Source organism: Hydra vulgaris, chromosome 14 (assembly GCF_038396675.1).
Source record: "Hydra vulgaris chromosome 14, alternate assembly HydraT2T_AEP".
Taxonomy (NCBI): domain Eukaryota; kingdom Metazoa; phylum Cnidaria; class Hydrozoa; order Anthoathecata; family Hydridae; genus Hydra; species Hydra vulgaris.
The window spans coordinates 29056598-29081240 of NC_088933.1; the positions used below are offsets into that span (position 1 = coordinate 29056598).

At 27.2% G+C, this 24643-nt stretch overlaps 1 protein-coding gene and 1 long non-coding RNA gene across 2 annotated transcripts in view; one reads left to right on the plus strand and one right to left on the minus strand.

Annotated features, from left to right (window-relative positions):
• Positions 1-5432: 5432 nt before the first annotated feature.
• On the minus strand, positions 5433-7494 carry LOC136090772 (uncharacterized). The gene is made up of 2 exons (XR_010643706.1): positions 5749-7494; positions 5433-5619 (listed from the first exon to the last, which is right to left on the minus strand). It is a non-coding gene; the product is annotated as an uncharacterized LOC136090772 (long non-coding RNA).
• A 12733-nt stretch (positions 7495-20227) lies between these two features.
• LOC100208124 (ER degradation-enhancing alpha-mannosidase-like protein 1) overlaps positions 20228-24643 on the plus strand; it is a 59130-nt gene continuing 54714 nt past the window's right edge. Inside the window, exon 1 of the mRNA XM_065818294.1 lies at positions 20228-20509. Coding sequence (XP_065674366.1) covers positions 20265-20509 — 245 coding nt within the window. The 5' untranslated portion in view covers positions 20228-20264. The remainder of the gene's footprint in view (positions 20510-24643) is intronic.

Sequence of the window (24643 nt, forward strand, 5' to 3'; positions counted from 1 at the left end):
GAATGACGTTGAACAGAGGTTTTCTGGGTAATATTATTTACGAAACAAATTATTTTTTTTGTTAAGTTCATTAAATCCAATTATATGCCTTTAATATTTAGAGCATTAAAACAGTTGAAGATAGGAGATAAACAAATTTGGATTCCCAATCAGCAATAGAAACCTCCATATTTGTTTACTTCCAAGAAGAAGTAAAACATAAGAAGGTAAAAGACACGTTAAAATAGTCTCTTTTAGATTGATCAGAGCGCAGAATAAATCTCATTCAAAACATGTTGATGGACTCTTCTGCAGTTTAACTATAAAATATGTAAAAGTAGTTTATTGTATCTTAGGGCCAGATGTAATATGTTTTAATAGCCAAGACAAGAAGCCAGAGTGCTAATTATCAGAGCAAGCAAACAGGCGCCGCTGTTGAAGCATTTGGAATACTGAATAACTCTCCCGGACCACAATTGGATCGTTATGGCTAAACACAAGCTTATTTTATCTCTTTACATTGGAACAACTATCAAAAGTGATGAGCTCGGAAAAAAAGATTCTGTTACCAGTTCTTGACCCACTACATTCTTATCAATTAGGAAAAAAAGGCATCGTAAACTGTTTACGCTCATGAATTAAACTTCAAAGTCTTTTGAATATCAAGGGTTTTGACTCCGTTACCAATAATCCTCTATCTAATATGGATAAGCCTAACGTTTTGTTTAGCGTTAATTGAGGCTCCAATTGAAAATCCCAGATACCAGAAAGTAATTTAAAATAAAAGTACGTTTCTATTCAATTTTCCGTTCTCTCCCTCATACCAAAAGGATTTGACAAGTTAACATCGCCGCCAAATTTTCAATGAGAATTGACGGAAATTATAAATTATAAAGAGTGAAATAAAGGTATAAACTAATATTTCCTTGATTAATTATTTGATGAGACCTAAAATTCTTAATCTTTCCTTAGTTTTTTGTGAAAATGTCCAAAATTATTTGAAACACAATTTAGATTCAGAAACAACCTAGCTTATTTATTCAAAATTGGAAAAAAAAATTTGTCATGTTTTTATACGTCAGTTCACGACTGTGGAGTATAACTAAAACTGAAAAAAATTGATAGTATATAAGTTTGAACTAGCACTGTTTGGTATATATTGATGGTATATATTTTAGGCGAAAAGGCGGGAGGTTAACAAAAGTTGCTATCATTTCTAAGAAGGTTATCAATTTGAGTAAATCTAAAAACTGCCCTCATCTTTAATATTTGTTTTAAAAAAAATTTTTTGTTGAGAAAAAGAAGTTTCCTAAATGCGAAGTCATTGCATTTTTTAAAAAGCGATTAGTAAGCTTTTTTTTTTTTTTTTTTGTCAATTGCTATCCCTTAAATACCGCAAACTTGTTTTGGAGTAATAATTTTAGAGTCGATGGTCAAATTGATTCTAAATTTTTTAAACATTTTGTTTTTAGGCCAGACTATTATTTAGCAGGTGTATTGTTTAAATGTTTTTTTACTCAAAAGTGTTTTATACCTTGCATATCTTATAGATAAAAGTAGTTTAAGTAAGTTTTCAATGGTGAAACAAAAATTTTTAATTTAAGTGAAAAATAAAAAAACTGGTTGAGTAGATTAAAAATGGAAAAAAAAAACTGGACCAGAAGGAGAAGAAAAAACAAGGAAAATAAAAATAAAAAGAAGCAGTTTTATAAATGTAAATCAAATGCGTTTGCAAAAGCATTTGTAAAGTAAAGGGTTATAAGTGGTGCCCTGCCACCAAAAAAAATTTCAGTACGCTGCAAACGTTTTTGTAAAGTTGAGGGAATAAAGCCAAGAATGATTAAACTAGGCACATCAACCAAAACAATAGCCAACTGTAAAGATGATTTAACTGATGAGGATAGTTATGACTTTGATGAGTGAAATATGAGTTTACTTCCCTTAAAAACTACAAACATCTCTGCTACTAATAAAAACAAATTTTATCAACTTGAGTAAAATATTGCAAATCTTTTTTTTATTTGCAGAAACCATAAAGAGATCTAAAAGCCAATTGTTTGCAAGCTTTATTTCAAGTAGATGCTTACCCATGTGCTTTCCCATGTCAAGAAATGTGATTTTTTTTAGTTTTGATTTTTAATTTTTTTTTCACTTTAAGTTGTTTATATTACTTTTTCTAAAAACGAAAAGAATCACAGCAGTAATTCTTTTCTTTTTTAGTGTTAAAACAAAGAATACTATTCGCTTAAGTTCAAGCAGTGCTAGTCCAGAACATCAATTATGATCTTGTTGTTTTTAAAGGGAAGCGTTTTTAAGATGTACCTACCTGAAGTTAGTTTTAATTTTTTAGTTATAAATGAATAAATATTGCTTGCTATTTGTTATCTTACTAAAGTGTTAGTCAAAATTATTATTAATGCAGAAAAAATAATCTGCTAAGGAGTTTGCATTTCTTAGTAACATTATAATAGTACACATTGCTTATGCTGATGTGTTTATATACATGCATATTATTTTTTACAGTGACTAGTTTTTGAAATGTTTTTTCGAAAAAGTTGGTCGGCCTAAGCCTCTTATATATAATTCTTATATATTTTAAGTCAACATTATTCATTATTACATAAGAAACTTGTTTTGCCCCAAGCATGGGGCAAAATGGAGTATTTGTATATTTTTTTTAAACGTAATAAAATTAAAAATTTAACATTCTATGATGTAATTTTTTTTACAATGTTGTCAATGTTGTATTCTTTTATTTTCAAGAAAATTTGTATTGATTTTGATGATCTTTTTTATTCTAGAAGAGCCTTTTACTTATTTAGCACGTTTTATTCCAGTTTCCCTTAATCTTAAACTTATAACTATTACTAAGCAGTCGTTACGCAGAGGTAAGAACACTGGTTTAAAGTTTGAGGTAGGAATCTCATTAAATAAACATAAGTTAAATAAACAAAAAAAAAGACAAAAATATTAAAAATACATATATATATATAAGAAAAAGAAAATAAAAAAAAATATGTGTATGCGTATCTGCCAATATGTGTATGTGGCAACGTTTGGAGGTGAACCATCCTTTGTAAGTGGCTTTGCGTTTTTGTTGTCAGAAGCATAAACGGAAATTTGGTATATTGGCTTAACACACAAGGATAACCATCGTATGGCTATCTAGGTCCTTTTGCACAATCTTTTGAACAATCTGGAAATGTATTATATTCAGTCTGGAAATGAGATTGTATTGATTATATTCAGTGATATATAGTGAATAATAAAGCGATTAATAAGATTCAGTGATTATTTTCGACAAATTAGATTCAGTGTGCGCAACATTTTTGTTCGCGTGAGTCAGCTGTTCGGAAGACAGTAATTTGATTGATTCAAGCCGTAAACACCATAACAAAAGGAAAAAAAACAATAAGAAAAAAAAAACGTTATGATTTTTTCAATAGCGGTTTCTCAGTTACAAAACCTGATAGTTTTCTTTGCGTTCTATATATTTATTTTTTAACGATATCTTGACTTGTTAACTTTTCTTTTTTTATATTATTTGTATCTGTATCATAAATATTGTAATAAAGAACAAAAAAAAAATTAAAAAAACAGTAAAAACATTTCCATTAAGATGGAATACATCTCAGAATTATCGAACTTTTCAAAAAAAAATTTATCTTTTTTTTATTCAAAACTATTCAGACAATTTTAAATTTCTTACATTTCTTCAGAAAACCAAATTTTAAAAAAGAAATTTATTTTACGCGTCCCTTAACAACCGTCATAGTAACGGTTATACTTTTCAATTAGTTCTAAAATGACCTCAAATGTATATATTTTTTTAACAAGAAAAGAAATGATCAAAACAATTTAATCAATTTGTTTCTATTTTCTTTAATTCAGAACAGCTGTATTTTCATTATTTTATTTGTTCTGTTTTATCTTGTTTAATCTTTAAAACTGATTTTTACTAACTTTTGTTTTTAAATCTCGTGCCAAAGTTATTTCAATTCTAGTCACCAGTTTTTAGCCAAATTTTTAGCAATGCTGTGTTTTTATAGGATGTATGTATCCTTGTAAAAGAAAGTTATAAAACATTATAACTTTTGAGATGCTATTTTAGCAATAAAAAATGGCTAATTAAAAATTACTGATATTCCTTGTTGTGCTACATGAAAACGAATTATCCTATTTAAAAATGAATTAGCAGGTTGTATCAGTGACATATATTAACTAGATGTCTAGCTTCCGAATAAAAGTAAAGGAAATTTTTTTTGCCACCAGCATATGATTGGATAATAACTTGTTTTGCCGCCAGCATCTGATTGGTTAACAGATATTACGGAAAAACGAATAGCAAAAACAAAACAAAACAAAAAAAATATTTGTGTCAGTCAAATTAGAAAATGTGTTTAAAAGTTAGTCAAATTGGAATGATTTAGTGAAATGCTTTAGTATTGGATAATTTTATAAATGTAGGTTAAAAGTAATGTCAGTTACTTTTAATTTTCTATTATAAAAAACAACTGCTAAGCTGGTACTTTTACTTTAAAGGAAAAAGATTTTGAACCTTCGGAAAATATTAGAAGTATATGTATTTTAAATATTTACATATGAATACCGAGACATAAAATTTATTAGACTTGTTCCAGATTATATCATATATAATATAATGTGAATATACATATATATATATATATTTATATATATACATGCATATATATGTATATATATGTATATACATATATATGTATATACATATATATGTATATACATATATATGTATATACATATATATGTATATACATATATATGTGTATATATATATATATATATATATATATATATATATATATATATATATATATATATATATATATGTATATATATATATATATATATATATATATATATTCAAATGATATTTTATATGATAAAGTCTGGGATAACATGTGTGCATGTGTGTATGTATTTATAAAACAAGAAAGATATATTTTTGAAATAATACTCTTTATTATTTAGAATAATAAATATAGGTAATAATTGCTCGGTCTACGACTGTAAAAGCAGATTTGATAAAAGTAGTTTAATTTCTTTTCACAGATTTCCTTTAAATGATGAAATTCTTTGTAAAAAATGGGCAACGGCAGCTAAATGTTTACAAATTACACTTAGTAAATACAGTAGAATCTGCATTAAACATTTTAAATCAGAAGATTTTGAGTGCCAAGAGAATGGGAAATGCGTTCTGAAAAAAAAATATTGTGCCTTCAATATTTGACTTCCATGTATCATTGAACAAAAATAACAAGCAGAATCAGCTATATAATGATGATACATCACACTTTAAAAAAACAATTTGTTCCATCTCGAATAAAGAGGTAACAGAGCCTGACCCTAACCCTAACCCTAACCCTGACCCTGAAATTACATATACTATTAAGAAAAAAAATACTTAAACAAAATTCTCTTAAAAAACTATTACCTAGAAAAAAGATTAAAATACTAAAACAAAAGCTTAAACAAAAAGATAACAAAATTGCTTCACTTGTAAAGTTATTCAAAAATTAGAGAAGAAAAAAATTATTTCCATTGATATTGCCAAATTACTTGAGAACAACTTTTCTGGGCTGACTCGAGAACTTTTGAAATCTAAATTAAAGAATAGGAACAAAAAAAAAAAGGGTTAAAGATACTCTGAAGAAGTTAAAAAATTTGCCTTAACACTACACTTTTATTCCCTAAGAGCATATGAATTTGTTAAATCTACATTCTCATTACCTGCCGTAAGCTCACTTTCAAACTGCACATCATCTGTAGATTGTTTGCCTGGGTTTTTTGGAGATGTTTTCAAATTTTTACAAAATAAGACCTTTGAGGACTCATCATACAAAGAATGTGCATTAATATTTGATTCTATGCATATCTTGGTGTTCATTTGGAAGTAAAATTATAGAAATACGCGGTTGTTTTCCCCATCCTGAATATGATCATCCTATATATTATATCCCTGATCTTTGTCATATGCTTAAATTAGCTCGAAACGCTTTGTGCAGTATCGGTATCATTGTCGATGAGCAAAATCGATATATATGGAGTGGGATCATATTAAAGCATTGCATAAACTGCAAGAAGAAGAAGGATTTAAGTTTGCAAATAAACTTGGCAATCACAAATAATTTCATAAACCTTTGAATAAAACAAGCTTATTGGACTGTTGGCGTAATCCAATCTTTCCTTTATGCAATTCATTTCTATTCAAACTTTAGAAACATGCTCACATTTTTTGACAATCTTTAAAACACTGCAGGGAGGAAAGATTAAACCACCTTGATTTTTAAAAGTTGTTAAACTTTTCCATGACGAACTGCAAAATAAAGAATAATCATGATAAGTGGACAAAGTCTTCTGAGAAATTAAACTATTGGCACAAGTCAGACATGTAATTTTACTATGAAATTTTCTAACAATGAACCCTGCAATATATCCAAGTATAGCTTCTTTTTAAATTGAAGTAGAGACTGATGAAGGACAATCGGCAAGGTCTTTAAAATAGTTAGAATCCTTACTAGATATTGTATTTTGTTCAATAAGAGGAGATCTCCTTTTACTCCACTTTAATAAAAAGATTGAGCCAGAAGATCTTTGGTCAAAAGTAAGGCAGTTGCTAAATTTTGATCCTATGATAGAGTTTCTTAATAAAATTCTTTTCAAAGCAGGTTTTAACTGACGTGCATCTGGATTGTTATTGAAACCATTTTTGCTGCGAATACAAGCAAATAATAATTCAACGTGATCTTGTGACATTTTATATGTTAAAATAAATTTAAAAGGATTCTCATGTCTAGATAAAAGGTTAAGGGATAAATCTCTTACACTTGTGGCTGCTACAATGAAACCAAGTACAAATGTCTTTTTTCTGTGTTTAATTAAAGGAATTTTAGATAGGTCTGATAAGTTAACTAGGTAATTTACAGATTTTTCTATGGTTTCAACCTATTTTGGAGCTTCATTCAAAAATAAAGGGTTCTTAGATCCTTTTTCAAAAAGGTTTTTAGAGTTTAACAAGTTGAAAAATTTGTCTAAAGTTCTAATAAAATTATTTGTGCCTTCGGCATCAATAAAAGTCGGATGACCTGAAACCATCAAAAACTCTATAGCATCAGCAACTGAACCACTCAGTGTTTGTGCTGCAATTTTAACATTCATTTTATGTCTGAGAAAGTCAATGTGGTGATTGCCAAGTTTATTTGCAACAGAGTACTTTTAAGTTGCAGTTGTAAAAGTCAAAAACATATTTTTTGCCAACATATATCTGTATTTGCCAAGTAAAAATGTAATATCTTTGTATTATATAATAACTTCTAACTTTCTTTATCTACTAAAGCTTTTAAATAGCTGTTTTTAAATAACAGTTTATAAATAAATATGTTCAATAATAATATGTTCAATATTAATAATGTTTAAAGTTATTAATAATGTAATATTAATAATGTTCAATATTTATAATGTTTAAAGTTATTAATCTGTTCAATATTAATGTTTAAAGAGTCTGCATGCCCGGCAGCCGGGTAGAAAAACGTAAAGCCTACATACCCAGCAATTCAAGTACGCATGCGCGTATTTAAAAGTGAAAAAAAAATCAAAAAATAAGAATGTAGCATTCTTATTTTTTGATTTTTTTTTTCACTTTTCAAAAAAGAAAAAATACAAAGTTAATATAAATGCGGGGCATGAAGTTTCAGCATATATAATCCACCCGGCACTTTTAACATAAGAAGATATATTAAAGTTAACATCGCCAGAAATTTTTCTTCTTTGTTGCGGCTACCGGCTTTACAACCTTCAAAAACTTACTTTACATTTTCTTACAGAATTTATGTGAAGTAAGACATCTAGTTAATATAAATCATTGGATTGCATAGATCAAACTGTTTTTATCATTACTCAAAGGTTTATTTTGAATACTCCACCATTTGAATCTGAGATTTTTTGGTCTTTGATCTTTTAATTTATGATCTTTAGTATGGTCAATTTCACTTTTGACAATAAGGTTTCACTTCCAATGTAATTTTTAAGAGGGTACGTCACCTTAAATAAATCATATTGCGCTGTGCGCTGCAACAAGACTGTAGAGTCTTGACTATTTGAAAAAATATTTGTTGTGCGTATTTCTAATTAGATCATAGCTATAATCAGTTATGCGTGACTTTTGGATGACGTTTTACTTTAGCCTCATTACTATAGTTAAGCTCAAAAACGTGGAGAAAAAAATTCTAACGTTGCGGTTTGTCACGCGACAGCGGTTTGGCTAGATAAGAGTCATTTTCTCATTCCGTCAACTCTGTTACTGAAATTTTGTACTACAGCTATAAAAACGCAATTCTTGTACTAGTAACATAAAAAACAGCACCGTGGATAGTAATACTTACCGTTAATATAAACTAGCATTTTATCGGATATTTCCAACTAAAATTTAAAATTTTGCGTGCACAATTGTTAATCAAAAATGTCCACTCCGTAGATGTCCTGCATCTAGCTATATATTTGTTATACTCAATATTTTTCTTCTTTTGTATTAAGGCTAATCGGGGACATAATTTGGTGCTTTAGACATGCTAATATATGGTATTTTAATACATGTATTAATTACACCTTATCCTGTTGTAGCTCTTGTCAAAAACTTGCTGTCCTCACTTTTTTGTCCATTCCGTTATTACATTCTAAAATAGTCACAGGTTTGTAGTTTTTACTTATTTACTTATTAAAATAATGAAAAAAAATCCAGTTCTATGGAATTTATTAACATTTAAAGTTATATCGTGCAGCAAGCATTATTTATATAAAAATGAGAGCCTAATTACCTTATTTTAAAAATGATATTTTTATTCGAAGTCTACTCCGTTACGCTTTTTTATTCCGTAAAATTACAAATTTTTATATGGCGTGTTTTAGTACTCTTTAAATCTTTTGGACAATATAGCAATAAAAGATTTTAAAGATGTTTTCCAATGAGTAATAATAAGATATTATTGATTATGTATAATTATGTCTACTCCGTTACCATCAACTCCGTGATTTCCTTTTAACAACAGAGTTGACAACAACATATCGGAGCTGACATCACGAAGATAAAAAAAATCAAAAGCTTTAAACTAAGCTATTTTCTGCATTAAATAAAAACGTCAACCAATAGGGACTTGCCGCAGCGATAAAATATGATTACCTTTGCAGCGTTAAATATGATTACCATATGTACGCTGCGTTCTTTTACCTTCAAGTTATTGTAAGAGTAATTTGTAAGTATTTTAGTATTAGGATTTCATTTATTGTTTGGTTTTTATTTACAATTGACTCTAATACGTTTGGTTTTTAAAATAAATGTAAATCTTGAAATTTTTATAATAATTGATAAATAATAAATAAACTTTTGGTGTATTAACAATCACAGTTATTATACTATTTTTCCACAAGAAATACAACTCGGCATATAACATGAAAACTTCAAAGAAATCTCTTGCTGAAATTCAGAAAGCGTTTCGGGACAGACAATTAGAAAAAAATGCAGACATATTTCGTGAAAAAGATCGCAAACGTTGGCATATGCGGCGTAAACAGAAGAAGGTTAAAGTGATATCAGTTTATCAGAAGAAAAAAAACGAGTTGTTCGTCGTTGTTGGCGTGTCCAGAAAGCAAAATTTAGAGCTGCAAAAAGAAAGATTGAAACATCGTTATCAGAGTCACCAGAACGCGAGTTGAATAGGAATAACGAACGCAAACAAAGAGGTAGAGCAAAGGTTGCTTACCGAAAAACAAAGGCTTTTAGAAAAATACAAACATTAACGGACGAGTTGGAAACGACTAATTGTTCAGCCCAAAAATACAAAAAACGTTGGCTAAGGCTTAAAAGTTTCCTGCCTGGTTTACAAGCAAATTCACCTACAACCACTGATAGATCATCTACTTCTTATGTAGGAAACGGTTATCTTACTAATGAAACAAGCAGGATGTCAAATTTATTAGCAGGTAATAAAACCCTAAACTCTTCTTTTTCATCAAAAAGTACAACTCCAAACAGCGAATGCCATCGTGGTAATGCATTGCTTGATGCTAAAACACAGGATTTGATCAGAGTATTTCTTACACGTGATGACAATTCTAGAATAACAACTGGAAAGAAACAGACTGTAACAAAAAACAAAGATAAAAAACAAATGCGACTACTATTCGATTCATTAATAAACCTTTATGAAAAATTTAGCGCAGAATATACGAGAAACAACATTTCATATACAACGTTTACTCGTTATCGCCCATTTTTTGTCCGCAACCGTCGCCTAAAGATAGAGATACATGTCTGTGCAAAAAACACGAGAACATACAATTACTTTGTGATAAACTTATTAACCTGCGTGTTTTGAAAGAAAAAAATATTGAAGAAGAAAATATTGAGAAACAAGTTTGTTGCAGTACTGATAGAAAAAAATGCATATTCAGAGAATGTAACATTTGTTTTAAGTCTCGTGTTCAATTTCAAGCAAAAGGATTGCTAAAAGATGAAAGTATTATAGTTTGGTTCTAGTTGGAAAAAGAAAAACAGGAATACAAAAAGATTGGAGAAAAGAAAACAACAAATATTATCAGGAAAAGTGTGAAGCGTGGAACACTTAAAGATCTTAAATTAAAATTCTGTGAATCAATTCGAAACAAGATATGCAAGCATGTTTTTATAGTAAGACAGCATTTCAAAATGTATAAACAATTAAAAGAAACAGTAAATGTGAACGAAGCTGTTATACATATAGATTTTTCTGAGAACTATGTGTGCAAGAATTTTGCTGCAATTCAATCTTCACATTTTGGAGCAAGTAACAAACAAGCTACATTAGTACAGGAGTAATTTTTAAAATAGATGGACATCAGTCATTTACAACTATATCCGACTCTTTGAGGCACGATCCTCCTTCTATATGAGCACATCTGGAACCCATGCTAATTGAACTCAAGATAGATAACCCACAAATTATAGATCTTCATTTTTTATAACCACACAATATAGGAATAAGAAAAACTTCTTCTTATTCTCTACATTGATATACGAATTAAAATTTAATTTAGCCAGTTGGAATTTTTTTGAAAGTGGGCATGGCAAGGGAGCACCAGATGCAATAGGAGGATCTGTGAAATGTTAGACAGATCAATTGCTTAATATGGGTTGTGACCTTCCAGATGCAGAAAGTTTATATAATTTTCTTAACAATGGATATTCATTAATAAAGTTTTACTATATTGAGGGATCCAAAATTACTTCTTTTGACTCAAAATGTTCCAAAACATTAAAGGCTATTTATTACAGGCACTATGAAATTGCATCAGCTGCACACAGACAGAAAATTTAATGTTTTGTATCGAGATTTAAATTGCTTCTGTAAGAGGGCTACAGTTTGCACATGCTACAATTTAAAGCGATATTTGTTTTCCAAAAACACTAGCACGGTAAAAAAAATATTTGTATTTTTTATTATTTTGCTAATTTATTTGTTTCTATAATAATTAAATTTATTTTAAGTGCTTCCGTGAATTTCTTTTTAATATTGCAGAATTTTAACAGTGATGAAAGTATAACTTCAGCCAATGCAATGGATGTAAATGATTACCAATTTCAACATTTAAGCAACAATATCAGTGATCTGGTTAATTTCGATGAAAATTTGAATATCTTGTTGATTGAAGCAAATGATGTTGTGAGCGACCACGACTTTCTGCACATTAATGATGTATGGTAATGATCCAGTAACGGAGCGGACAGTATTTGTACAATTTAAATCCAAAAAAGATTTTTGTCGACTTAGTTTCTTTTTTTAAAGACGCTTTACCTTTTTTAAAAAGACAATGTACTGAATTTATTTGTGTACTAAGATTTTCCCTTTAATTTAAAATGTAACTTACACTGTTTTGCTTTTAAATAATAAATAATTAGCAAACATCAGTAACGGAGCAGACATTGTAACATAAATTAAATTTTTTATGTCATTAAATTTGGGTAATATACTTAACATGTAGGCTGTAGTTATAGTACCCAGTATATTTCATTACAAAAATAGAATTTGTTACAAAAATAATAATAATTCACAAATTTAGTTACATTTATGTTACGGTAACAGAGTGGAAAAAATTATTGGGCCTCATTACTTGATGGTATCCAAAAACATTTAAAAAGTAGATTCGTGCAAAACCAAATCTATTTTGTACATCCCTAATGATGAAATTTAACATACTTGTTAAAATTTTATAGATAGTCCAAACTTTAATTTCATGCAACATTAGTTGCGACAAAACCTTCTTATGAGAAATTGACTCATAAGCAGAACAGGTAAGAATAAAGGCATGAATTTCCTAATTAAATGTTTTTCCGCGGTGCTCTTCAATAAGACTGTCAGGCCTTCTTGCAGCATCTTTGTAAAATTGACGTACACGTCAATTTTGATTGCTATTGCATCAAAGAATGTAATAATAGTTACGATCAAATGAGAAACATTTATAGAAATCCACTCCTATTGCCGTAAAAATGAATATCCACATTTTTGAGTTTTGAAATAAAACGATTTAAAAAATGGAACTTTAGGAGACGGCATATAAAAACAACTTTTAACTTACGCTTTCTCCGCAACTTTTTTTTTACTTATAACTTAGATTTCAATACAATAAAGAAAAACATTATTCTGAGGTACATAACACTAAAACTCAATATTTTTTAAATGTGGAGATAGAACAAGATAATTCTAACGTCAAGAAATGTTCCAACCGTATTTTAGTTTCCTCGGAAAGTTTACCGGGATAAACATTCAACCCGGAATGTATATTATAGGAAAATACATAATTTTTTCCCAACCCGTAATAAATATTACTCCCATTAAAACTGTTACAAAAAGTTTTGTTTTTTTGATAAAACATTTTTACCTATTGTTACGCCATTTTAATTATTAGATAAACTATACTAAAGACCGTTGATACACATGGCGATCTTAATGCAGAAATTTCACATGACCTTCAGTATCTTATTAAAAAAACAACAGAAAATATAGTTTAAAAATATTATCTTGTTTTAAATGTTGATAATTTGCATCGCCATATTTACGTTTGACGGTTTTTGAAAAGGTTTGGTGAAAGTAAATAACTATAATAAATACAAAGTTTTTTTTATTTCATAAAAATGATTCGCAATTATATAAAATTATTTAAATAAGCATAACAAAGAACACACACAGAACACACACAGAACACACACAGAAACACACAGAATTTGAGTAACTAGCTCATAATTAATCCAAAAAAAAAATGAAAACTAACAAACTTTTGTTTTTAAAACAATCAAACACGTTCTAAACTTGCACAAAGATATTTTATTAACAATCAAACGTATAATTTTTGTAATTTGTTATCAAGTTGTTTAAAAAAACCAAGTTTAAAAATTTCTGTCTCTTTTTTTTGTTGTTGATAATTGATGCATTTGATTCAGAGGCAGATCAAGACATCTAGTAAGGAGGGAGGGGGGTGAGGGTACGTTTATTTGGTTGATTCAAACTATCTCGTAAAGAAGGAGGGAGAGCGAGGGGACAATTTTCAGAATATTAGTCTTTCACTGTCTTTATCTATGTAGCTATGAAATTACGTTATATATCAATATCCCATCAGTCAAATTCTCTTTTTTTTTGCACAACACAAACTTAAATTTTTTTATCACATTTAAACAACCTCCCTAACTTAATTTAGATTTCAAACAAATGCTTAGTTAGATATATAAATTTACAAAAAATTCTTTTTAGTATATTTAAACAAGGAAGGAAGAGGGTAGAGGACAATCACCCCCAAAACCTCCCTCTATTAATCCGCCCTTGATTTAATTCAATTGAAACTTTTATTTGTTTATGTAGGTTAATATAGTTAATTTAAACAGATTGTATATTTATACAGATTTATAATTTAAATGATCTATTATTTAAATAATCTATTTTTTTAACATTTAACAGCCCAATCATGTCGATTTGTATACAAGAAAGTAAATATTAAAGTACATATTAAATAAAATAGGAAGGAAAAAGATCAAGGAGGAAATATTATTTCACGGATAAGGAAAATAATTACGCGAGGAGCGAAATATTGTTTAGAAATATATTTTCCCCCCAAAAAATATATTTTGGCCGGGAAAAAAACTTGTAATGGGGAATTTATCTTTCGTGACACCGGCATTGAACCTGGGACCTATCGCTTCTGAAAAAAAAAGTCTAACATTTATCAAATGTACCAAACAAATCATTCCAATTTACTAAAAATGTAACTCTTTCTGTTTGAAAACATTTGAAACAATGTCTAATAAAGTAACTAATGTCTATAGCAAAACTAAGATCTTCTGCAACAATTATGGTCTTTTTATCAACCATGAAAAAACACAATTTCTAATAACTAAACCCCCAAAAACTATAGTTTTATTGAGTTATTATATTTATATATTATTGAGTTGTATTTGATTATTTTGCAAATCAAATTCGATGCTTATGTTAAGCTTCTTGGTACTTATATAGAAAGACATTTTATCTTTAGATCGTATTAAAGTTAGTCAAGTCATTTTTTTTATTAAATCAGCACCGCTGTCAAGCGCTTGATAAAAAGATAAATGGGATAAGGACAACCAATTCTTTATAAACTATTTGTTTCAGCTTTTATATTGTTTTTTACTTGATTTATATGATGGTATAGTGTAATATAATTTATACTACAGTATTTACAGTTCAGCTGTACAATGTAAAAACACAGTAGCCAACATTTTTATCAAAATTTACTTTTTTATATACTCTTTGATACCAACTCATGCAGAATTTTTATGTAATATCCTCTTTGGAAACAGACAATTAAATCAGGAGTTACCACACAGTAACTACAACATTTTATTCTGATAAATAAAAAAAACAATAACAAAACCCAGTATCTACACGAAGTTGTAGATTGTGTGTTTTGAATTTGTTCTGATTGTAATCTGCCGAAAATATATTTCACGCGAAGTGAAATTCAAACTCAAAGCACAGTAACTAACTACTAGCAACAATTTTTTTTTAATTCTTAAATTTTTACATTAAATAACTAATCGAAAAAAGAATTATGGACTGGGATCACAATTATGCATTACCAAGACGCATACGTAAGTTCTCTTAAGTAATTACTTATTATTATATTATGTATTTACATTAACATGTAATTCTATTTTTAGTCAACAACGTTGAAGATGATTTAGATCCTGATTTTATTCCTATTACTGTTAATGAAGGTACATGTTTTATACACACATAGTATTTAGTTAGTTGCACAACATATTACCAAATCATGTTATATTTTATATTAGTGTTTGTTATACTATTATAGCTGAAGAAGTTGTAAATGTTTTTGATGACAGCGATTTTGTTCCAATTACTGAAGATCAAGGTACTGAATAATTTATATACACAATAAATTAATTTATTAATGTAACGTATTTACATATCACATCATTTTGTATCCTTATATTTATATTTTTTAGTTGAAGAAGTTGAAGAGGGTTTGGATGACAGTGACTTAGATCCTGATTGTATTCCAATTACTGAACATTATGGAACTAAATAATTTATATACACAACAATGCATTTGTTAATACATCATATTTAAATGTCACATAAAATTGTATACTAGTATTTATACTTTTTAGTTGAAGAAGTTGAAGAGGATTTGGATGATAGCAACTTTGATCCTAATTTAACCCCAATTACTGAACATCAAGGTACTAAATAATTTATATATACCTACAACAATGCAGTTGTTACTACATCATATTTACATGTATATAAATATTCAACATATTCCAGATAATCAACTTATTGAAACTGCAAGGGAAAAAAAGAAGTTTAGTCCGGCATATAATAAAGCAGTATTAGAAGAAAAAAGGGAATTAAAAATGTCAATGCCAGAACAAAACATCCAAACCGTTCTCTTACATGTCCTGTAGAGTGTAGAAATAATTGTAGAGACATATCCACTGATCATCAAAAGTTTTTATGGAAAACTTATTGGTCTCTAACAACATATGTCCAGAGGAGACAATTTTTAGCAAAATGTGTAACAATTACATCAGTAAAACGTCGAACATCAGTGGAGGGTTCTGTTGATAGCTTTAAAAAGTCACAATCCAGGATTTACAAACTTCCAGACTCCAAAAAAAAGAACTAGGTATGTAAGACCACTCTTCTAAATGTTCTTGGCTATACAAATGATTCTGTTTTAACAGAACTAGTTAAAAATATGAACAGTAATTTTTTTATGTCATCTATTACTGAAAATAGAGGACAGCAAAATATTAGAAAACGTATACTCAAAGATATTGTAGCTGATCATATACGGCTGTACAAACCATCTGTAAGGCATCATCAGCGACTTAATGTACCAAATATAATATACTTGCCTTTTGGACTAACAGTAAAAGCCATGTACGATGATTTTTGCTCTCAACATAAAAACTATTGCTCTCAAGAGTTTTATAGACAAATCATAAAGGATTTAAATATATCTTTAAGAAATCCCACAATTGATAAATGTGAAGATTACTCTACCTAGCAAAATATATTTGAAAATTCTTCTAATGAGAATGAAATTAGAGATAATATTACACTTTTAGAAAACCATAAAGCCAAGGCTGTAGCAGCAACGTCAAATTATAAGGAAGATTCCAAACTGAGTATCGAGTCAACTTGTATCTACTCAATGGACTTTCAAAAAGTTATATTAATTCCTAATATGCCAGATACAAAATCTTCTTTTTTCATCAGTAGGCTAATGGTATGAAAATGAAACATTTGCTTAATTAAAACCAAATGCCTTATGCCACTGTGTACTTTGGCATGAAGCCATTGCTGGGAGTAAAGCTGTTATAGACTCAATATTGGCTTTAATAGCCAAAGAGATGTACAAGATATTATTTTCTGGGCTGATAATTGCACTGGCCAGAACAAAAATTGGACCTTATACACGGCATTGATATGTAACTTAAATTCAATAAATTCCTTATTTCAAAATACAAAATCAGTTACAATGAAACACCTAACTAAGGGTCATACCCATGTGACTGTTGATGGGGTCCATGGAAATATTGAACAAAAATTTAAAAAAATTAGGCATGCATATGACTTTGAAGACCTTAAGAAATGTATATCCCAAAGCCAACAAAATTTAAATATTTTAGAATTGAAAAATTTTTATGAGTGGCAAAATAAAAAAAGGACTACCAATGTAAAAGCAGACACATTGTGTGGATTTAAAATGAACAGTGTTGCTATGGCCAAATTTTCAAGAGGATCAACTTGTATGGAATACTGAACAGATTTTAATGGAGAGCCAAAGACTTTGGACTTCTAACAAAAAAAATTTTTTAAAAACATTAAAACATATGCCCCTAAAAAATTACTCAACATAAAAGAATTAACCTCAATAAAAAAAAAGGAATCGTTGACAAACCTGTTCCAGTAATGCCAGAAAACAGGAAACATTTTTGGATAAATCTTCCAGTGTCTGTCACTTCAGAAGATTCGGTTGATGAGAGGGCGTTGGTACTGCTTTCATAACTTCTGATTATGAATAAGACTTAATAAAGACTGAATATGACTTAATAAAGACTGAATAAGTACTTTACAATTATTTTATTATGTTTTACTATTATTTATTTTGCTTATACTTGTTGTTATTATTGTATGAAACTGTAAAAATTGTTCTACCTGAAGACTAGGCATGCTCAAATTATATATATTTTAGGCAATAAAGAAAGTGATACATACTTGTTTTCATTTTTGAATTTTATTACAATTATTTTATTATGTTTTACTATTATTTATTTTGTTTATATTTGTTGTTATTATTATATAAAACTGTTAAAATTATTCTACCTAAAGACTAGGTATTTTCAAATTATATATGTTATGCAATAAAGAAAGTGATATATATTTGTTTTCATTTTTGAATTTTATTTTAAGTGGTTATTTCTAGCTTTCACATAGTTTTATTAAATCTGTCATTTATCTGTTATTCTTTAGTTTGAAACCAGTATATTATGCAATTTAGTATGATAGTTTTTAGGTTGAGATTAAAGAGTATTAACAAAATACAGTTTGTGGTAAGTAAAAGCAAATGGTTCATAATACCAACAAAATGTGGTGCTTTAAAAGACTAGATTCAACCACTACCATGAGGACGTTACTTACTAATTGAGCCTTTAATTGGTTATTGTTTTTAACTTTCATACAAGTTTGTGAAAATACTCCACTCATAAAACAATTTAAACATTTGTTAGTTCATTGGAGTTAGGGGAGTATTTAGACTTTATTCAAGGAGGAATAGGGCGACTCAATTTTTCACTATGCCACGTCTTCTTGCCGAATGATAAATAGAATTAATGATTTTTCAAAATATTGAATACAAAATATAGATCTAGGAGTCGGTTGACCTATCACCCATCTTAAATACCCCCTAAATGGCCTTAATTTTTATTTAACAAAAATAGTTTACACATACCGTGTTTTAAATTAAATGTGATAGGATTTTCAAATTTTTCTATAAATTTCAAAACACGGTATCTACAATTACAGCTTAATGAAAGCTAAAAATACCATTTTGTCGATTTACATTGAATTCTATGCATTTTCTTGATAACCATATGAGGTTTCAAGTACTTTACAAAAATCATTTTCATATCAAATTATGAAAATTACAGATACTGTGTTTTGACAATGTACAGCTGAATTATTCTATTACAGTGATTTTACAGACACGTCATAGCTGCCCGAATGTAAACTGACATTAAAGAAGATTTAAATAAATAATCAATACAGACGATTTTGATATCAAACAAATGTATTAATTTTTGCTAAAAGCCATGTTTCCAAATATTTTTAATGCAACGGTTTCTAGTCCCTATAACAGCAGATAAATCAATATTAACATAGTACGGTTTTTTGTTATTTTTTTTTATTAACTATTGATTAATGCGATTTGTTGGAATGTTATGTTATGGTGAATATAACCTTTAACATGGGTTTTATTAATATACAATAATATCTATTATAACTCGCTATATAAAAAAGGTGTGAATCTGTATCATAAAACAATTTTTCTGAGTAAGTTTATTATTAAAAAATTTATTTATTAGCAATCGTAAAATTGCTTTTATATTACTTCCGTAAATAAAAACGTGTAAATTGGTCTGAAAAACTAGAATTTTTAAGTAGAAGGAAACAATTAATTTTATTTGTTTAACTAAGAATTATTTCTGATGTATTATAAATGATAGCCATTTCAGAGGATTTTTTTTTGTCAATATATTTACATAAATTAACAAAATTGTATAGAGCTTAAAAAGATTTAAAAAATGAGGGGTCTTTCAACTTTGGAATTTAATTGGATCCAAAGTTATTGGATTTTTTTATGCTGGAAAAACTGATGATTTTTTGCTTGTAATTTTTAAAAAGGTTTGTGAAGCTTATTATGATTATGATGTGATTATGATTCTAGGAACACACTAGTCTGTTTACGGAATCAATTTACTTTTTCACTGAGAGTTTCAGAGACTCTGCATTCAAATCTTGACATTTATTATTGTATTGATCTCTCTCTCTCTCTCTCTCTCTCTCTCTCTCTCTCTCTCTCTCTCTCTCTCTCTCTCTCTCTCGCTCTCTCTCTCTTTCTCTCTCTATATATATATATATATATATATATATATATATATATATATATATATATATATATATATATATATATATATATATATATATATATATATATATATATGTTTTTTTTTACTTTATAAAAATAAAACAACTCTTCAAAAATTATTTTGCTTCTTATTAGATTATTCGCTTCTAGATTATTCCATTGAATATTTAGTATTTTAAAGACATAAATTTTTGTATTTATTAATAGTTCAAAACTATACTTTAAAATAGTCATAAAAATTCTGTGAACTTGAATCTTAAAAACAAAAAACAAAACACTTTTAACATTAATTGAAAATTAACTATTTAATACATTTAATTTATCTCCATGTAAAAGTTTACTAACTAACATTAAGTTAAATAAATATATAAAATTAATAACAATAAATAAAATAAGTCTTATTAGTACTTTTGTAACTGTACTGCAAAAATAAATATTCAGAAAATATTTTTTTATAAATGTCTTGCATTGTTGCTTTTAGGTTTAATAGAATAATTAGTACATCTTAAATTGAAATGGCAATGATATTGGTTTTATTATTTTTATATTTTATTGAGAGTGTTCTTTTATCATCAACTCAAAATGAAAAAGACTTTTTTAAAGAATATGATTTTTTTACGGAAGAACAGCGTATTAGGCTGAAAGAGAAAGCTAAAGAAATGTTTTATTTTGGTTACGATAATTATATGAAGTATGCATTTCCACTTGATGAGCTTAATCCAATATATTGCAAAGGAAGAGGTCCTGATTTGAATAATTTGTAAGAGATGTTTTGAAGATAACTTATTACTATCTCTACCTAACACACACACACACACACACACACACACACACACACACACACACACACACACACACACACACACACACACACACACACACAACCCACATACATATATATTTATATATATATATGTATATATATATATGTATTTACATATATATATTTATATATATACATGTATTTATATATACATATATATATATATATATATATATATATATATATATATATATATTATATATATATATATATATATATATATATATACAGGCCTTGTTTTAAATGAATAATGTTTAATGCAATAGTCTAATGTGAATTTGTTGTGATAAAATTCTCTTACTTTTTTATTTTTTTTTAAAACATTAACTTTTTTAAGTTACTGCAATAATATTAATTACCGCAAAACGAGTTAAATGTTATTTAACTTCTTTTTTATTATTACTAAAAGAGAATGTTGATTTTATTTTATTTATTTTAAATGTTAAATAATTAAATTTTTTTTTTAATGCTTGATATTAGGAAATTTCTTTCTTTTCTCAAATTCTCGAAATCATTTCTAAATGATTGTTTCTTAAATTTCTGATTGCGGCTTTGTAATTACAAATGATTTTTAATTTAAAAATAATTAGAGAGTAACAAATAAAAAAATTACATTACTTTATTTATTATAAGTTTATTATTTGAATAATGATTTTATTGTATTTTTTTTTCTTGATTCGAATAGGTATTTAATCGTTTGTTTTTTATAAATTTTTCCTTCCTTAAACAATCGGTCTTTTACCTGCATTTGAACATTTTTGCTAATTGATTTTCTAAATCTTTTATTTTTCTTTCTTTTACTTTATGCTCCGCTTTACAAAAAAATTATCGTTATTGAAGTCACTGCAGTTTTACACTGTAAAGAACACTAAATATTTGCGAATAGAGTATCAATCTTCTAAAATAAAAAAAGAATAATCACGAAAAAAAGAAAGATTGCGAAAAAAACAAATTTTAAGAAAAAACTAATTGCGAAAGTGCGAAAAGTAATCGCAATTCGCGATCACGATACGCTTAATTGGAGCCCTGATATATATATATATATATATATATATATATATATATATATATATATATATATATATATATATATATATATATATATATATATATATGTATATATATATAAATTTATATATACATATATATCAGTAGTGTGACTAATAGGCTGGAGCCCCCATATATAGTTCTATAGATTGTTGCATTTAGGAAGTACGGAAGGAAAAAAATGATTCTTACACGAACACATACTCACTTTTAATTACTTTTGACTTTCGTCCAACGAAACTTATAGCCTGACTCGCAATGGAGTGCTGCTACATCTACTATCTTTTAGCCTGACTCAAAAAAAAAATTCCAGTCTTGCATTTTAATTTTTACTTTTTGTCAACAAAATACAGAACAAACTTTCTGACAACATATAAGAATTATATATATATTTATATATATATATATATATATATATATATATATATATATATATATATATATATATATATATATATATATATATATATATATATATATATATATATATATAAATATATATATATATATATATATATATATATATATATATATATATATATATATATATCAGCTCTCTGAATTAAAGTTAGCAATGCTGACCTAAAAGTATTTGAGGTCAGAAAAAATGTGCAGACCTCGTTTCTATGTTTTATGGTCAAAGTTTTGTGTGAAATTTTTTTTGCTAACCTTATACTGACCTCTAATAGTTTAAAGTTGGTAAAAAGTTGCTGACCTAATTTTTCCGAATTCCGCGGCTGATATATATATATTATATATATATATATATATATATATATATATATATATATATATATATATATATATATATATATATATATATATATATATATACACACACACACACAGGGGCTATTCTATACGGTTTTTGATAGCGTCGCCTGTATTTGGGTGTCTCTCAAATTAAAATTTGAGGACCTTTTTTTTTATTTATGTTTTTTACGGCAAATATTGTTTTTTTTGCAAAAAAAATGCCAACTTTCCACTAAAGTTCGCGGGAACAATACTGCCTTTTCTAAGAAAAAAATTGGTACTGCCGCGCCAATTTTTTTGTTAGAAAAGGCCCTGATATATATATATATATATATATATATATATATATATATATATATATATATATATATATATATATATATACATATATATTTGTGTTTTATGTTTGTGGTTAAAAAAACTGCAAATTCGTCACCTTGTTTTCAATTCTATGTTGCTACATAAGGCACTTATGACCTAAATTTTCCTGACCTTTTTGACTTTGAATATACACTTTCAGGAATTGTCTTTGAAAGTTATTAAATGCTGGACTTATTTAGAAATTAAATTAAAAAAAAAAAATCTTAATAATACTACGCTGCATTTTTAACTTTAAACCTCAAATGGCATTGTCTGCACATTTAAAAACTGTAATATTTTTTTAGGATTAGTACAGGAATTTAATGGTCAAATGTAACCAGTAATTTATGATATTTTTAAGATATCTATAAATATAAATATCTACAAGATATTTTTATCATTGCTGAAAATTATTAGCTTTTAGCAAAATAAAAAAAATGCTGAAATTATTTTTGTGTCCTCTTTGAACTGTAACAAAAAAAGATGTTATCCTAAATGTATTGTTTTAGCTATTAGAAAATTGAGGCTTTTTGGTGCTATTTATGAATATTAATTGCAGAAGTTTTTGCTGAGTATTTAAAAAAAACTTTGTGCCTAATTTATTACATGATTGTATACTATATCTCTAATGTTAAATTAAAATTATTTAAATAATTTTATAGTAAGTATTTCTAGCCTTTCCAGGAAGCACGTGCGGTTGCATAGCTTGTTCGTCCACATTAAAAGAAATTTTTTAAGACACGCTGACCACGGCAGTTCACATCTTTTAACTTTTTTCATAGCATTTCAATAATTGGCGGCAAAAAGCTTAACTTATCTACTAAGAAAAAAAACAATTTAAAAAAAAGGAAAGAAAATTGTTACAAAATATTAAATATTAATTAAATAAACAAGAAAAATTTAATAATTTAAAAAAAATTTTTTTTGTTAAATATTTATATAACTTTAATATATATTTTTTTGAGTACCTATTATTTTTAGCTACCAAATTTGATACAAGTTAAAGAAAAAAACATTTAATAACAATTTAACAACTATAGAAAATTGATACACAATTTATTAACAAATTTTTATCAGCCCGTATAAATAAAAAACTAATTTGCTATGTATGTTAGAACTATGAGAAATTTTTAATTTTTTTCTTATGTTTATTGGTTTTCATGTCTTTACACTTTTAAAAATGTTTTTGCTATATTTGACATTTTTTCTCAATACTTATATGATAGGAAAATAAAAAAATAAATTGCTATTTATTTGTAAAACATACAATTTGATTATTAAATTTGTAATGACGGAAGAAATTAAAAAAAAGAATAGCATGATTTCTTTTATAAACGTGTTTACTACATTTGATGCCTGTCTGAAATTGTTTCCTATATATTGCCCAATTTCCAATGTTTTTCCTTTACATTGCCCAAGTTCCATCATTAGTATGAATTACTAGAGATAATTAACATAAGGGTTGCTCTGTTTGAAAAAATGTATTTAAAAACTTTTAAATACATTTTAAGTATTTATTTTTTAAGGGCCCATTTAAAACTTTTAAAAAAAGTTTTCAATTGGCTCCTAAAAGTTTCATTAAAAAAGTTTATTACAAAACACAAGCTTTAGGAGCACCGTCAATAACAATAGTTCGGATTTAAATGCCCAATTTGGAGAATCAATCGAAAGTGCATACTATTTCAATGGGGGGTACTAACAACAACCAAATATTTTATATTTGAGTATTAGTATTAATGACTTTTTATTTTTATAGATAAAAAACTTGATAAAAAAATTAAAAAAAATTTTTTTTGAAAGTAAATAACAATTAGTTTTAGGCAAAGGCTAGGAGAAGCTAACTCCGACTTAAAACACCTCCTGCCTTGGGGCTCTTAGTTGAGTAAAGGCTTGAGATGGTTTCTCGATAAA